Consider the following 17,511-nt stretch of genomic DNA (forward strand, 5'->3'; position numbering starts at 1 on the left):
GTTCCTACTGTAATTCACACCTCTGAGTCCTTACACTAGACAAGTTGAGTTTTTATCACTGTCTATGCCTCTGAATAGCTCTAATTTAAAACAGTCGTGGTTATCAGCATTTCAATGAGATTACAACTGGGAGAATAGAAAATGATTTAATATGAAAATACATTCTGAGGATGATTAAACAATAGAGAAGTAGTATTTTAGTATGGCCTGAGGGAGCTGTTTCTAGGGTACCCCAGAACTAAGTGGTATTCAGTTCTTCATTCAGCTCATGTGTAATTTTCTACATTCAGAAAGGCACTATACTGACAGCAATATAGATGATACTGTGTGACAATAGTTCTGACACAACCCCCACTCCCTTTTCTTCAAAAGTTAACATCTGGATCAGTCTTATTTCATTGGGTAACGCAGTTATAATTGTCAGCATTTTTGCTGTTATTCTTAGTGGTCCATGCAGTAATAGTGCTTCATGGATTCTGGGAAGCATACTAGTTAATAACAGTGGTTAAGGATTTTGCAGGCAGGCCAAGATTAGACTCTTGATGCTGCCACCTATTGTTTGCTGTGTTGTTTTAGACAAATTACCTTAACTGTCCTAAGCCTCTGTTTACTTCTCTGTAAAATGGAGATAATACCTTCTTCTTAGGGTAGTTAAGATTAAATAAAAGGATGTTGTGAAGTACTTAGTGGTGTAAGAGCTTGATGTTTCTTGTATTCATTTTCATGAGGTTCATTTATTTAATCTCAAATTTGCAGTCTTTTTGAAATAGTGTGAGAAGCCTATTATTTTTCATAGAATAAAGGCCAGTAGCAATGTACAATGCATGGAGGAGAGAATGGAATCTCTTAGCATGTCAATCCTACTTTGACTTGGGGAAAGTTAAACTGTTAACCATTTGTATGCCATAAGCATCTATAGATGCAAGCAGTGGACCTTTTTTTAAATAAAATTCAAAATATCGTAGCTGTTAACTGGTTAAATGGTTAACTCAATCAAGGTTATCCTACCCTATCCTTAGAATCTCTGTCTTTTTTACAGGTGTGGCTACTTATTTTAAAATTTAATATTTGACCTCAATTTAATGCTGTTTAGTTACTTTTTGGTAATAAAAAGATAAGTAGGCATAATTTTGTACTCCTCTTCTATATTTTTAGCATTTAGTGTTTATCTTAAAGTGCTTAAAAATATGTTCTAATGTCCTCAGATTCAAAGCTTGAATTTGCCAAACCAATGGTAGAAAAACCAGAAAAGAATTTTCACTCATGAAACTCAAGATACATGGTATCTCCCATACACTTATCCTCTATCCTATGTCTAAATAATGATTAAAACATAAATAAGTTTTTTCTTACCCTCACTTGTGGATGTTTTTCATTGATTCTACAGAAAGAGGAAGGGAGAGAGAAGAAAATGAATCAATTGGCAGCCTCCAGGACTCATCCTGACCCGGAATCGAACCCACAACCCTTCAGTGCAGGGAACAATTGCTTTAATCAACCTATAAGTACTGATTTGTAGTTATTAAGTATACTCTTACTGTGGAAGGTGGGAATAATGCTAACATTTATAAGTACCCACTCTGTGCTTTTTCTCTTTCCCTTGTCAGAACTCTGAGATTCCTGTTCAGAAACTCAAAAGTAAGGTTGTTCTGTGCTGGATTTAAATCAAGATGTTGTCAGACTTCAATACATGTTTTGTATATTCGTGTTTTGTATATTCTTACATTTATTGAGCACTTACTGAGGTGCTCGATAAGTGTAAGAATAAATCAAGTAATACGATCGCATCATTATTCGTTTGAGGAATTCATTATATCTGATAAGGGTAATGGGATTAGAGAAGTAATTAGAGGTACAACTGTCAGTGACCATTTAAAAGCAGGAAAAGATCTGAGAGCTCTATAAGAAACAAAATTACCAAAATGTGTTAACTAATTGTAAGAATGGTGAAAAGTGTGCAATCTGGAATGACTGACCTGGGCAACTTCCTGGTCAGGGAAAATGGTACCATTTTTACTGAATTCCATTGGGTAGGAATAGATTTAAGGAGAAAAGGGTAAGTTTCACTGTTAGATATTTGGGGAGTGGGAGTTGCTTTGTTTTTGGTATGTTTTTTCACTGTTGGAGTTTTTTAATTTGCAGTGCCTTTTGCAACATCTAATGAGACATCAAGTAGGCTGTTGATGTTGGAAGCTTGCCATTCAAGAAAAAGACTTGGGAGTTTTCAGTAAATCAGTATTTAAAGCCATGGAGGAGGAAAAGTTGCTTGTGGAAGTATATACACCAAGACAGAACAAAAGATAGAAATGGCAAACAGTAACATTTAAGAAATGCATAGAAGAGGAAGGAGGAGGGGGACAAGCCCATGGAAGATGCAACTGGAGGAGAACAGTTTTGAATGCCTTTGCATTAGTGATTTTGGACAAGTTTAGTCGAGTGGTAAAATCAGTAACCAGACTAGAATAACATTGTAGAAATGTGGGGAGAGCAATTAGAATGTAGGGCTTGAATATACCAAAAAATTATCATTACTGGTAAAATTAAGTCCCTATGAAGATGGCAGAGGCTAGAATCTGAAGCACAGGTAGAGGGACTGCGTTTAGACAAATACAAGTACTAGTATGCTCCATTCACTGAAACATGAAAGAAGAATGGGTGAGGGAAATAGACTAATATTTTTGAAAACTTGCTTTTGTCAGTCATTCAGATTGATTACATAAGTCATTTCATTTTTTTATATATTATTGATTTTTTTATAGAGAGGAAGGGAGAGGGATAGAGAGCTAGAAGCATCAACCAGCTGCCTCTCGCACACCCCCACCGAAGATGTGCCCGAAACCAATGTACATGACCCTGACCGGAATCGAACCTGGGACCTTTGAGTCCGCAGACGGACGCTCTATCCACTGAGCCAAACCGGTCTCGGCTGAATGTGACACATTTTTACGAAAAGAAAAGTTATATGGGGATAAGTAGGGGGGAACAAAGACTCATATAAGGTATGGAGTATCTTTTGGGAAATTTTATAATGTAAATATGGAACTAAGTTTTATTTCCATTTTTTTATTTTCAGGTATCTGCCTTCGGGGCAGAGTTTTCATCAGAGGCTTGCAGAGAGTTAGGCTTCTCCAGCAACTTGCTCTGCAGCTCCTGTGATCTTCTTGGACAGTTCAACCTGCTTCAGCTGGATCCTGACTGTAGGGGATGCTGTCAGGAAGAAGCACAATTTGAAACCAAAAAGGTACTGTTTTCTAGTATCTCTCCCATTAGACGTTTTAGTTAAGATAAGGTAAAATACTAAATCAGCTTAAATATACTGTATATAAAGAAGTCTTCGGCTTCTACACTTTGTAGTTTTAGAAACTCACGTGGACTTCTTTCCTGTCTCGTTAGATCAAAACAAACAGGAAGGAAAAGTACGATTACATGCCAAGTCCCCATGCTATCATGTTGTCTTGCAGAGGGGGAGCAGAGTTACTATAGAATGCTTGGATACTGAAGCTCCGCATTCTTTCCAAAAGATGGCCACATAAAGTCAAAGAAATAATTTATCAGATGCTTATATTAAAAAATCAATTTTATAATGAAATTTGGGATAAAAACAAAACACCCATTACGTGCCACAAAATTATAGAAAAGAAATTACAATTTTTAATCTGGTTAACAAAGAATATGATTGTTAATTTACTCACATATTGCTAGTATTTCCAGGCACAACTTCACCTTTAACACCAAGGTTAGGTAGTTCTAACTGTTCGATAAAATCTATGTTTTGACCCACTTTTGAAATTAATAGTTCACTTCCTTAATTTTTAAGTGTTATTGGACACACATTTACTTAAAATATCCTAATTTTTACAAAGTAAATCAAGTATCGCTTCTGTTTTTCAAGTGTCAAAGTCAACTACTTCTTCACAATGTATTGGTTCACAATAAGAAGGTATGCATACAACCATATACTCACATTTTGCAAAGGAATGGTTCTAAATATACATGTAAAGAACCTAACACTGAAGTATTATGCCTTAATAGCCACTCCATAAGGCCAGATGTGCCACTATACAGAAACAAGTGTAAATGTACAAGCATTATCTAACATAGAAAGTAGTGCTCGTTATCCAAGATGACATCTTCATGAGGGCTGCCCAGTTTAATGTTTCTAGACAAGATAGTAATTCTTAGTCTATGTAAATCATTAGTTCAGCAGCCTCATTCATGGAAAATAAACAGTGAACTTAATATATATTTTAGTAAATTAAAAAATTTTGTTAATTGTTAAATATTTTTTATTATAGTTTTTAGGTTTCTTTAAATTGTAAAAAACCCTGAAAAGATTTCTTATATTATTCAGATGAGTAAAATAATGGGGGTGTCTCTATGTTTCCTTTTAATATTCTTCTACATAGTGAGGTGTTAACATACATTTAAGGATGTAATGGTTTGTAAAGCTTTCAGACAGTAATTGTATCTTCTCATTACTACATAGTAAAAGTTTATTTCTAACACTAAGTACAGTTTTATAGTTCTAAAAAAAATAAGCAGAAAAGGTTTAAAAATGTTAATATTCAACCATAATTTCATACTTGATTTCTTGGTTATCAACCTGAAATTTCCAGTGTTCCAAAATTGGCTTTCAAGTCTTCATGTTTTTTATTTTCTGTTTCAAATATACCAATGATATAGTTTAATGTTTAGGAGATTTCCGTAATATATTAGTTGTTTTGCCTGAAAATAAAATTTAAACGAGTTTACACAGGACTTTGTTTAGTAGGATCCTTTCCCTTGTTTTTTGTTTTTGTTTTGTTTTTTGTAGGTGTTTTTTGGTGGTATTGTTTTTGTTTGTTTGTTTGTTTGTTTGTTTTGGTTTTTGATGGGATAAATTGCTGAATGAATCATCCTCTCATCTTTAAGCTATTATTCTATGATTTTCCAAGGTCTTTGCACTGTTCAACCAACAGTTATTATTTCCCAAGACACAAAACGTCAAGGCAAGGATTGAATAACAAGGGGTGTTCTATAATAAACAATTTTTATGACACACACTTTCTTATAATTAAAAGTCAGTTGAGAGGTTCTGCCCTTTGATTGAAATCAAAGGTGCCTAAACTATAATATAAGCTGAGTGCATATCAAAGTTATTTTTCCTTATTGCCCTTTCTCAATAGTATTTTTAATCTAACACTTGATAAGCAGATTTCAGAGATTTAAGAAAGCTTTAGAAAAGAAAAACGTAAAAGTGTGTTTTCTTAACGCTACAGATTGAGAAGAGATTTCTTTTATCTGAATTTTGGAACATCTTGGTCTTATTCCCAGAATACCAGTAGAAGCCTAGGCTACAGATCCCCAAATTATACCATAACTGGTTCTGGAGACTAGCCCAATAGTTCAGGTATTTGCCATAGGGCTTTTTCTTTCTTTTTTCACTTAAAAATCTACCTTATAGGTAATACTAAAACATAAAGTATTCTCAATAATTGTTATAATTCATTAGATTCAAATAAATGGACCTAAATACATAGTGCATAAAATAATTTTAAGAATATAGTCAGATCCTCTCCATTTCTCATCCTGTTACCTAGTTGGAGTTAGACTAATGCCAATTGGCCAGCTTTATATAGTAGCATTCCCATTTTCTATGTGTATCATATTTTGCCTTCACATTTACCTGCACTCTAAGCAAGCCAGAGAGTACAGAGGTAATATTATCATGTGGATCGTTCAGTAGAAGTTTATCCTTTTCTCTCCTTTTATAAGAGTTTTTGAAGAGTTCTATTTTCATCTCAGCTTCCTTGCTTACTAGTTTTGTGACTTCTAACCAGCAAATCATTCCAGGATTTTCAGTTTTATTGTAACAATTACATTATCTCATTTTTGAGTGTTTCTTTTACCTAGGGTATGTGCTGAAGTGTTACCTACTTAATACAATAACTATAATGTAAATACTATTATCTATATATATATATATAAAAGGCTAATATGCGAAGTGTTTCTTCAGGAGTTTGACCAGGAGTTTAATTGCTTGCTATGACATGCACTAACCACCATGGGGCACTGGCCAGCAGCCAGAAGGCCCTGATTGACCCTGATCACTGGCCAAGCTTAGGAACCCTACCCATTCATGAATTTTGTGCACCAGGCTTCTAGTTTCTATATAGAAGAAGAGAAAACTAGGGTATAATCTGCCCAAAGTTACCCAACAATTGGGTGCCACAACTTTGCTTTATCTCAAGTATATTTGATTTTAAAGCCCCAAGCTTTTAACCCTCTACACTATTTTGCCTCTCACCTTGAAAATGTAAATAGTAACTGTAAAAAAATTAATTGAGTTAAATGGAAAACACCAGATTGGCTCTCTGGAGGTCAGCATTTATAGTTCATTTTGTTAATGTAATTCTTTCACTACTACTTATTTAAAATTATCAGATAACTTTTTTGGGGGGTGACTCACTAGAGGGAAAAGGGAGGGCGAACATCTGTAATACTTTCAACAATAAAAAAATTTTTAAAAATAAGTCATGTAACTTTTCTCAATTCTGGTAAAAGAATTAAAACATTTAGTTGCTTTCAGTTTACTTGGAAATTCTGTAGCCAATTTTAGAGTAATTTAGGTCAAAACCGGTTTGGCTCAGTGGATAGAACATAGCCTGCGAACTGAAGGGCCCCAGGTTCAATTCCTGTCAAAGGCATGTATATTGGTTGCAGGCACACCTCTAGTGGAGGGTGTGCAGGAGGCAGCTGGTCAATGTTTCTCTCCCATCGATGTTTCTGGCTCTCTATCCCTCTCCTCTCCCTTCCTCTCTGTAAAAAAAAAAACAATAAAATATTTATTTTTTTTAAAAAGAGTAATTTAAAAGTCAGCTTAAATAGCATTATTCAAGATAGTAGCAAATTTTAAGCTTTAGCCTATCAGAAATAAAATGCTATTAGTGTGTAAAACATAGAAGAATGAAATGAAAGTTAAGCTAACTATGCATGAAATTGTAGCCACTAAAGAAATTTCAGTTGTTACAATAGCTGTACTTTATTGTATTGCCTGTAGTATCAATACATGAACTGAGTTCTTTAAAGGAAACTAAATATAAATGTCTTCAACAGATTATTATAATTATAATATAAAAACATTCTCAAAAAAGCTTTTTTTACTTATCTAAATAATGTTTGGCAACAGTTCAAATTCAGTTTATAAATCACTAAAACTCCCGAGTAGCAACAATAGTAAATAATGACACAAATATTTACTTAATAATAATAGCCGCTAACATTCATTAAGTGCTTATTACATGAAGGTGCTGTTGTAAGCACATTATATAAATTAATTTGTATAATCCTGATAACAACTCTATAAGGTAAGTACCATTATTACTCCCATTTCATATTTGAGTCTGCTATAAATATATGTATCATATATTTGTGTAACAAGTTTTAAAGTTTGTTTTGTATATTTATTTAATTGAACTGAAAATATTATTTAAATATTTTGTTTCTAAGTGTGACATTTAATCTGGCTTTTTAAAAAAATTTTTTTTTTTTTTTAATTTCAGAAATGGAGATAAAAATATCAATGATGAGAGAGAATCATTGATTGGCTGCCTCCTGCACACCCCACCTTGGGGATCAAGGCATGTACCCTTGACCAGAATCGAACCCAGGACCCTTCAGTCTGCAGGCGGATGCTCTATCCACTAAGCCAAACCAGCTAGGGCCATCTGGCTTTAATATAAACAATAAACGTAGTCAATTTTTTTTTAGGTATTTACTAATTAGGACCAGCTTCTATCTAAGCATATTAAAACATTCTGTCACATTTGTGTATTATATTTAAAAAGGACATAAGCCCTTAAAGTAATTCATTATTTATCCTCAGGTTATTTTACAACTATATTTTCTAGACATATCTACCTACCTCAGAGCCAAAATAAACTTTCCACACTAAATACATCTTCTTAGTATAGGCTCTGAGAATGCCAAAATAAGACAATAGTCATTGTCCTTGAAAAGTAGAAGAAATAGGGGAAAGGGACTACTAGAATGTATTTAGCAGCATATTCTCTTAAGCTAAAACCTAATATTCAGTGTTATAAAGGTAATCACTAAAAGAATCAGAAATAAAAGTTGGAAGAATGGAGGAATCAATAAATCTCTTAAAGTTGATATATTGAGAACTATAGATATAACCATGTTAATCATTATGGAAGTGACCAACAAAAGAAGTAAAAATAAACTGTTCAAAATGTATTAAGTGGGGATGGGAGGCAGAGGGAAATTTTTACTTATTTTATACCCTTCTGTACTGTTTTTTTTGTTTTGTTTTTTTGTTTGTTTTTTAGTTATTTACAGAGGCATTGATTTCTTTAAAGAATTCAGTGGAAAAAAAGATGGAAAATTGTAGTTATATGTTTTTCATCATAATAAAAAAAAGAATTCAGTGAGATGTGTCTTGTAAACAAAGAAATTCATGTGCTATGAAAACACACAGAAGGTCCCTGACCAGTGTGGCTCAGTTGGTTGGAACATTCTCCCTTATACCAGAAAGAGGCGGGTTTGGTTCCACTCGGGGCATATACCTGGGCTGCTGATTTTATCCCTTTCTGGAGGCAACCCATCAATGTTTGTTTTCTCTCCCCCTCTCTCTCTGTCCCCCTCTCTCTCTCTTCCCCTCTCTCTCTCTCTCCCTCTCTCTCTCTCTCCCTCTCTCTCTCTCCCCCTCTCTCCCTCCCTCCCTCCTTCCCTTCTTCTACTTCCTCTCTCCCTCCCCTTTCTTCTCTTTAAAGTCAATTAAAAGAAAACACAGAAGGAAGGTTATAACCATTTTACAGGTCAAGTAAATATTACCACCTGTTTATATAAAGTTGATGCCTATGATAAGTTAGAAAAATAACAGGGGAAAGATCATAAGTTTATCTCTGGCAGAAGGAAAAGTTGGTGAAAAGGCAGTCATGAGAAAGATGGCCATCTAAGATAAATCAGATAGCTTGATTATGATGAAATATGGTGACTATTAAGTAGGGCCTATGTATGTACCTTGCTCAATAAATTTGAACTCTATCCTATAGGCAGGGAAGAAAATTAAAGAATTTTAAAAACAATGGACTGGCATCAGATCAGAATTTATTAACTTTAGTTGTTGGTGTAAACCATAGTTGATAGGGCAGAGGGAAATACTGTTGCTGGAAAAATAATATATAGCAGGATATAGGGGCTTAAGCCAACATATTGATAGTAAAGATGGAGAAGGAACAGTTCTAAAAAAAATTAAGCAAAAAATAAGACTTAAAGAATTTATTTACATACTGGATTGGAGGGGGAAGGGATGAGTGAGAAGGCTTCCCATTGTTCTTACTTGAGAAACCTATCACCCCAACACCAGAAAGCTATAATGGACTTCAGCTAATTACAAGGTAGCCCTTTAAGCAGTGGTGGATGGGAGAAGGGGCAGCAACAGAAGGTAACATTTTTTTTTAAATTCTTTATTGTTTAAAGTATTACATAAGTTTCCTTTTCCCCCCCACTGACCTCTCCCCAGCCGTCCCCACCCCACATGCCCTCTCCCCTCTACTGTCTTTGTCCATTTGTTATGCTCATATGCATGCATACCAGTCCTTTGGTTGATCTCTTACCCTCTCACTCCCACCTTCCCTCATAGTCTAAACTTTTTTTTAATGTATTTTTATTGATTTCAGAGAACAAGGGAGAGGAAGAGAGAGATAGAAACATCAGTGATAAAAGAGAATCATTGGTCTGCTGCCTCCTGCGCACCCCCCCCTACTAGGGATTCAGCCCACAATCTGGGCATGTGCCCTGACTGGGAATCCAACCATGACCTCAACCACTGAACCACACTGGCCGGGCCAGAGGCTAATTTTTAATAAAGCATACTTCTTAGCAACAAACTGCCTTTGCAGCTTACTTTTTGAAGAAATATGTTAAAAGTTTTAATTTAGAAGGCCATGAATTCTAAAATTGGTGGTATACTTATCAAACAGTAAGCAACAAATAAAAATGTGTGTGATGGCCTTGTCTTTTGTTCAAATTTTATATTGTTGCTCTTAAGTTTTGAATAATACTGTTTAGGGTTTTGTATTATTATAGGCTTGTTTTTGTATCTTTTCTTTTTTGTTTAATTCTCTCCTGAGGGCATATTCATTGATTCTGAGAGAGAGAAAGGGAGAAACATCCCTGTGAGAAACATCAGTCGGTTGCCACCCCCACGCACCCTGCCTGGGCCTGGAGATCAAACCCAAAACCCAGGCATGTGCCCTGGCAGGGAATCAAACCCTTTTCCTTTCGGTGTACAGGACAACATTCCAACCAAATGAGCCACACTGGCCAGGACTGTACCTGTTCTTAAACTTAGAATATCTTAAGTGATTACTATCTGTAAAGATGACCATAATTGCCTCTTCTTATGACAAATTTTTTTTTTTTGGTTAACTGTTCAGTCAGAGTCTCCAGTCCCCAGTGACCTTTTCCTCTTTTTATTTTTCCCTTGTGTATGATGTGGACAGTGATTTGTCTAAGTGGTTGGGAATAATCCAGTGTTGGTAACATTTTTTAATTTTTATTTTTTTAAAGAGAAACATCAATTTATTGTTTCATTTATTTTGTGAATTAATTGGTTGCTTCTTATAAGTGCCCTGACCAGGAGTCAAATCTGCAACCTTAGTGTATCAGGACAGCAAACACTCTAACCAAATGAGCTACCCATGAGGGTCAATTTTTTTCAGTAATGGAGTGATAATAGGAACACTAACACAAAAGTGTTCTCCTTTGAAAAGCAGCTACTGCTACCATATATAGAACCTTCACATTCCGTTGATGAGGCTGTTGAAAGTTTGGATATTGAACCATATTTTCTCTGGATCGCAGTTTTTCAAATTAACAGGAAATAGGTTGTATTTTTTTTAAACACTTAGGAGCAAAAAAAAAAAAATGAATTTTTATGATTGAATACATAGTAAATAGTATGCCTTTTTCTAAAATATTTTTACTTATTAGGAAGAGGCCTAGTAGTTTTATTAAAAACTATTTACTATGATATTTGAGCTTAGACTCATTTTTAAATATATATTTTATTGATTTTGCACAGAGAGGAAGGGAGAGAGATACAGAGTTAGAAACATCGATGAGAGAGAGTCATCGATTGGCTGCCTCTTGCACACTCCCTACTGGGGATATGCCCGCAACCAAGGTACATGCCCTTGACCGGAATCGAACCCGGGACCTTTCAGTCCCCAAGCTGACGCTCTATCCATTGAGCCAAACCGGTCTCGGCTAGACTCATTTTTAAAGCAATGTATCACTACTAGAGGCCTGACGCCGGAGGGAAGCTGGTGCTGGCAGCCAGGGAAAGGAAGGCCTATCCTTGAACGAATTTCGTGCATCAGGCCTTTAGTAGTGATACATTGCTTTATATTTTTGAGTTGAGTAGATTTTTTTTTATTTTTTTTTTTTAGAGTTCAGTAGGCAGCACCTAAAAATGAATCTCAGGGGAATAATATATAATTCTATTTTCCAACTTGGTTTGCTAAAAGGTAAAACTTAAATATATTTGCCTAATACTCAGTATTTGTTCACTTTTTCTATGTAAAAATACCCTTAGAGTCTGTATGGAAGTGTCAACAGATACTCTATTTGCCTTATATATCTGCTGCTTCAGTGACTTAAAGTGAAATCTTGACAAAAGCTTGCTATTAGAATACAAGAGAATTATTACCCTAATCATTTGTCCATGTGTAATTATAGCATATTGTTTCTAGCATTCCAGTCATTTTTTAAAAAAAACAAAAGAAAATATGGAATGATTTGATGACGAATAATGAGTTAAAACTTAAAACATCATTAAAAAAAAAAAACTTAAAACATCAGCAGATCACTAACCATGTGGCTTTGGTGAAAACATTTTCCCTGAAAATTAAATGACCAAATTTTGCTAAAAATTGACAAATGCATGTTTAAAAAGAGTAATTTTGAGAAATTACACTGAATAAAATTAATGTTTAAAGTGTGGCTCGCTTGTACATTTGTAACATAGTTGTTTTTCATTTAAGTCTAACTTTATTCTCAGCTTTTGTTAAGATAGAGTTATAGTTCCTTATTTTTAAATTCCTCTATTTTATTCAAGTGCAAGCCTTCAGTAGACTATAAGATAGTTAACTCCTCAGATCTGAATTCTGTTCAGCAGTTAAAATTTTCCTTTTGTTTCACCTATTAGAGCATTTTCTTCATATTGCAACTTAATAGACAAAGTGTTTGCAGTTTTTTCTAATCCTCCTATTGAGTTTCAGTAATACTAAAGTTTTGCCTTTAAATAAGAGTATTTCAAAAATAAAAATGGCCACAAGCCATACTTCATAAAGGAAGACAGAATAGTGCAGCATATGTCTTGCTTAATCAATCCTTACCTGATTTACCTTTTAGAATTTGGTTAGTCTATTGAGCAAAACCCTACTGTTTGATTGTTTTGTAATTTTTGCCTCATTAATAGTTGACTATACTCCAAGGCAGTGATTCTACTCCCATCCCTGGCTGCCCATTGCAATCACGTGGGTAGTTTTTAAAGTAGTAACACGAATTAAAATACTGATGCCTGGATCTTACAACGAATATACTAACTTAATTGGACTGGGGTAGGTTCCAGGGATCAGTAATTTTCAAAATCTTTCCAATTCAAGTGTACAGTCAAGGTTGAAAACACTGCTCTAACATAATTTGAATTTGAAAGCTTGAGAAATTTTTAGAGTGGCCGTTCTGATTACAGAAGAATAATGCCCAGAACAAAAAAAAATATTAACTATGAAAATGGTTAAACTTAAGCATAAGTATGAAAGTATTATCATAATAGCTATTGTTACTTATTGAGCATCCAAAAAAATTCAGGATTCTTGCTTTTTTGTTAACTCCTTACAGCTACTCCAGGAGATATGAATATATTTTGTTCAAACAGTAAACTGAAGCTCAGCGAGAGTGACTTATCCAAGGGGACCTGCTTATAAATGGTGGAGCCAGAATTAGACTATATACACATTTTATTTTATAACTTGAGATTTTTTCCCTATACTAATAAATGACAAACCTGGGGCATATTAAAAATTTTAGTAATTTGAACAGAAATCAACTCAAATCCAGCAGCATCAGATAGCAATGGTAGAAGCATCCCAACAACAGAAATTAGAGGGCAAGACTTTTATTATAGAGAAAATGCAGAAGCAAAGCAAGGAAATTATTTGATTGACCATAGCTTAAGCAGTTGCCTTATTTGGAAAGTCTAGTTGGCTGTATTTGATTGTCTTAGGTTTTAGTTTGCTTACATAGGCTGCTAATGCCTTAGAGTGAAGACCCAACCCAATGTAATGGTCTCTTTGTTTAATGTAACAGTACCATGCAAAATGAAAATTCAGTTTGACTTAGTTTATTTCAAGATTTTCTTACTGTCATGTTTCTTTAGAGTCACAATATCATCACCAACACAAATATATTAAATATAGAGGCCTGTGGGATCAGGCCAAAACCAGCTCTCCGACATCCTCTGAGGGGTCCTGGATTGCAAGAGGGTGCAGGCCAGGTCAAGGGACCCCACTGGTGCATGATTGGGGCCGAGACACAGTAGGTGGGCCAGCTGTGAAGGGATCATGGGAGGGCTCCAAGGCATGTCCCGCCCATCTCGTTCAGTCCCAATCAGCTAGAACCCAGCAGCAAATTAACCTACCTTTTGGAGCATCTGCCTCCTGGTGGTCAGTGCATGTCATAATGACTGGTTGACCGGTCGACTGTCTGCCCTCTGGTGGTTAGTGCATGTCATAGTGACTGGTCAACTGTCTGCTCCTCTGGTGGTCAGTGCACATCATAGCTAGCATTTGAGCAGCTTTAGCATATCATTAGCATATCACACTTTGATTGGTTGAATGGCTAACTGATCTTTAGATGCTTAGTGTTGTTAAGTAATAGAATATTTTTGACTTGAACCAGGTATATATAGATTTGTTGGTGGTGTGATAGCGGCAGTAAAAATTGACAAATGCAACATTTTTTTTTAATTCAGAAAATGTACGTAATTCACAAGTCTTCCCTTTGTTCAGTGTTATGGATTAACTTGTTTTGGAATCTAGCAATATGAGAAATAGCATAGGCCATTTTTTTTTTTTTAATATATTTTATTGATTTTTTTTTTTGCCCCCCTCCTTCCCTCCCACACAACCCCTCCCTCCCCAGAGTTTTGTGTCCATTGGTTGTACTTATATGCATGTATAAAAGTCCTTCGGTTGATCTATTATCTCTCCCAGATCTTCCTCCCCTCCCCGCTGTAATTTGACAGTCTACTTGTTGATATACTGTCTCTATATCTATCTTTTGGTTCATCAGATTATAATGTTCTTTATCATCCACAAATGAGTGAGGTCATGTGGTGTTTCTCTTTCATTGATTGGCTTATTTCACTCAGCATGATGTTCTCCAATTCCATCCAGGTTGTTGCAAATGATGAGAATTCCTTCTTTTTTATGGCAGCATAGTATTCCGTACCATAGTTTTTGGATCCAATCATCTGCTGACAGGCACCTAGGCTGTTTCCAAATTCTGGCTATTGTAGATTGTGCTGCTATGAACATAGGGGTGCATATATCCTTTCTGATTGGTGTTTCTAGTTTCTTGGGATATATTCCTAGAAGTGGGATTACTGGGTCAAATGGGAGTTCCATTTTCAGTTTTTTGAGGAAACTCCACACTGTTCTCCACAGTGGTTGCACCAGTCTGCATTCCCACCAGCAGTGCACGAGGGTTCCTTTTTCTCCGCAACCTCGCCAACACTTGTCGTTTGTTGACTTGTTGATGTTGGCCATTCTGACAGGTGTGAGATGGTACCGCATTGTTGTTTTGATTTGCATCTCTCGGACAATTAGTGACTTTGAGCATGTTTTCATGTGCCTTTTGGCCTTCCTTCTGTCTTCTTTTGAAAATGTCCTATTTAGGTCCATTGCCCATTTTTTAATTGGATTATTCATCTTCCTTTTATTTAGTTGTATAAGCAGTTTGTAGATGTTCGAGATTAAACCTTTATCAGTGGTATCATTTGCAAATATGTTCTCCCACACAGTGGGCTTTCTTGTTTTGTTGATGGTTTCTTTTGCTGTAAAAAAGCTTTTTATTTTGATGTAGTCCCATTTGTTTATTTTCTCTTTAGCCTCCATTGCCCTAGGGGTAGTATCAGTGAAGAAGTTCTTTTGGCATACGTCTGAGATTTTGCTGCCTATGGATGCTTCTAGTATTTTTATGGTTTCTCGTCTGATGTTTAAGTCCTGTATCCATTTTGAGTTTATTTTTGTGAATGGTGTAAGTTGGTGATCTAGTTTCATTCTTTTGCAAGTGTCTGTCCAATTTTCCCAACACCATTTATTGAAGAAACTGTCTTGACTCCATTGTATATTCGTGCCTCCTTTGTCAAATATTAATTGAGCATAGTGATTTGGGTTGATATTTGGGTTCTCGATTCGATTCAGTTGATCTATATGTCTGTTCTTGTGCCAGTACCAGGCTGTTTTGAGAACAGTGAATAGGCCATTTTTTTGTCTTGCTGTTAATCTGAACTATTTTGTAGCAACACAGTTAGACTTTACTTACAGCAAAGTTACCACCACAAAATAAAGTTTTTCTTGGCTTTTTCCTGTATCTGGAAACCTCATTATAAGCTCTTACTAAGGGAGGAGTTATTATATTCCAACAGTAATTTATCAGGGAAATCTTTCTACAATGAAAATATATGAAATATGCAGAATCTAAAATTGATATACATAGAAATAAATCTTTATTGTACTTAAAGTATATTTAAATCAGAGGAAAATGAGCTAACCACAAAGCTGAAATTTAGTTTAAGAATAATAGAAATCATTTATTTTTAAATGAGAGGACATTAATACATATAAAAATCACGTTACAAATAAGATAAAAGTTATTTTGTGGTGGTAACTTTGCTGTAAGTAAAGTCTAACTGTTTTGCTACAAAATAGTTCAGAGTATCATTTTTGTATTTTTCTAAAGGTGTCTATGTAGTTCCATTTAAATTATTTGGTTAGTACTATAGAAGCCCAGTGGACTAATAACCTATAGTGCCAAGAGTTAGATTTTCTATAAAAATAAGGCTTATCTAATACATATAGAAAAGAGGCCCACCAACTTCCTATAAAAAATATAAGCTTTCTATATAAAAGTTTTATAACTTCTTTGATTTATCTTTTATTGGTATTTTTTGCATAAATGTTTGAAGGTAAGCATTTTTGTGTGCCAATGATGTTACTTAAAAAGGTAAAAATGAGCCCTGGTTGGTATGGCTCAGTTACTTGGGTGTTGTTCTATGCACTGGAAGGTCTCAGGCTCAGTTTCCAGTCAAGGCACATTCCTAGGTTTCGGGTCCATTCCCTGGTCAGGGCATGTATGAAAGGCAACCAGTAGATATATCTCTCTAATATCAATGTTCTTCTCTCCCCCTCCTAGCCACCCTCTCCCTCTCTAAATTATTTTTTTTCTTTTCAAAACAGGTAAAAATTATGGGTGAAAGTCAAGGAATTGAAAGTTTTAGCCTTTTGTACTCCTTTCATACTTTATGCCCTAGAGAATTCCTATTATGCATAGTTTGTATTTCCTTTTGTGTCAGTTTGTGTGATATCAAAGGTGCCTATCTATGACTACTTTATAAGGCATTGAAAACTTACCATAATTTGTAGTTAATTTATTTATTCATCATGAAAAACAAATGTTTTCCTATGAATACTACAAATTCATAAAATGCCAATTTAGCATCACAAAATAAATTTTTTCGTATTTGACTTGAATAATGTTATGCAGCTTTGAGTTACATTTTCTTTTTGTTTACCCTAGACTGTAACTAAGCACAATCTACAAAGTGTGTCAAAGGAACTTGAAATATTTTAAAAGTTACATGATGAAAAAAGAAACGTTTAATTCTGTTATATGAATAATTCCATTCAGCACACATACATTGAGCAGCTTTGTATCCAGGTCTGGGGGAAATAAGATAAATAAGACATTTCCTGTCTACAGTGAAGTTATGGACTATTTATAGTACATTATGATGAGAACAAGAACTCTGAAAATTCTGCAATTGGGAGAGGAAGACCAATGATAGTTTTCCTGAAGGTCACATCTGAGCTGCTGTTCATTAGAGATTGTGTTTCTAGTATTTTTAATCAATCAGTTGGTGTTTTATGATGTATTGTAGATAAGTGCTTTCCATGCATGGGTTACAAGTATGCTAGGATACTGAGTCCTTCAGTCCTTAGACAACCAAATGGGGAGGAACTAAATGAGCAGAAACCCCAGCTATAACAGCCTCCTCCTTTCATCCCAATCTCCATACTGTTGTTGCCATTTTCCCATGTGATTATATTAAAAATATTGGAAAATAGTAGTTTAGAGAAATGCTGTTATATTATATAAGGTAATGGAATCTCTAGTGGATATCCCAAGGGGTCACAAACTTGCAAATAAAAGATAAATCTAATA

General features: G+C 35.0%; 1 protein-coding gene across 1 annotated transcript in view; it reads left to right on the plus strand.

The window, feature by feature from the left end:
* The window catches only part of SELENOF (selenoprotein F), a 30,377-nt gene that overhangs the window by 4,862 nt on the left and 8,004 nt on the right, over window positions 1–17,511 (plus strand). The window contains exon 2 of the mRNA XM_036445665.2: window positions 3,074–3,241. Within this exon, the coding sequence (XP_036301558.1) occupies window positions 3,074–3,241 (168 nt within the window). The remainder of the gene's footprint in view (window positions 1–3,073; window positions 3,242–17,511) is intronic.

Source organism: Pipistrellus kuhlii, unplaced genomic scaffold (genome assembly GCF_014108245.1).
Source record: "Pipistrellus kuhlii isolate mPipKuh1 unplaced genomic scaffold, mPipKuh1.p scaffold_m20_p_2, whole genome shotgun sequence".
In the NCBI taxonomy this organism is placed as follows: Eukaryota; Metazoa; Chordata; class Mammalia; order Chiroptera; family Vespertilionidae; genus Pipistrellus; species Pipistrellus kuhlii.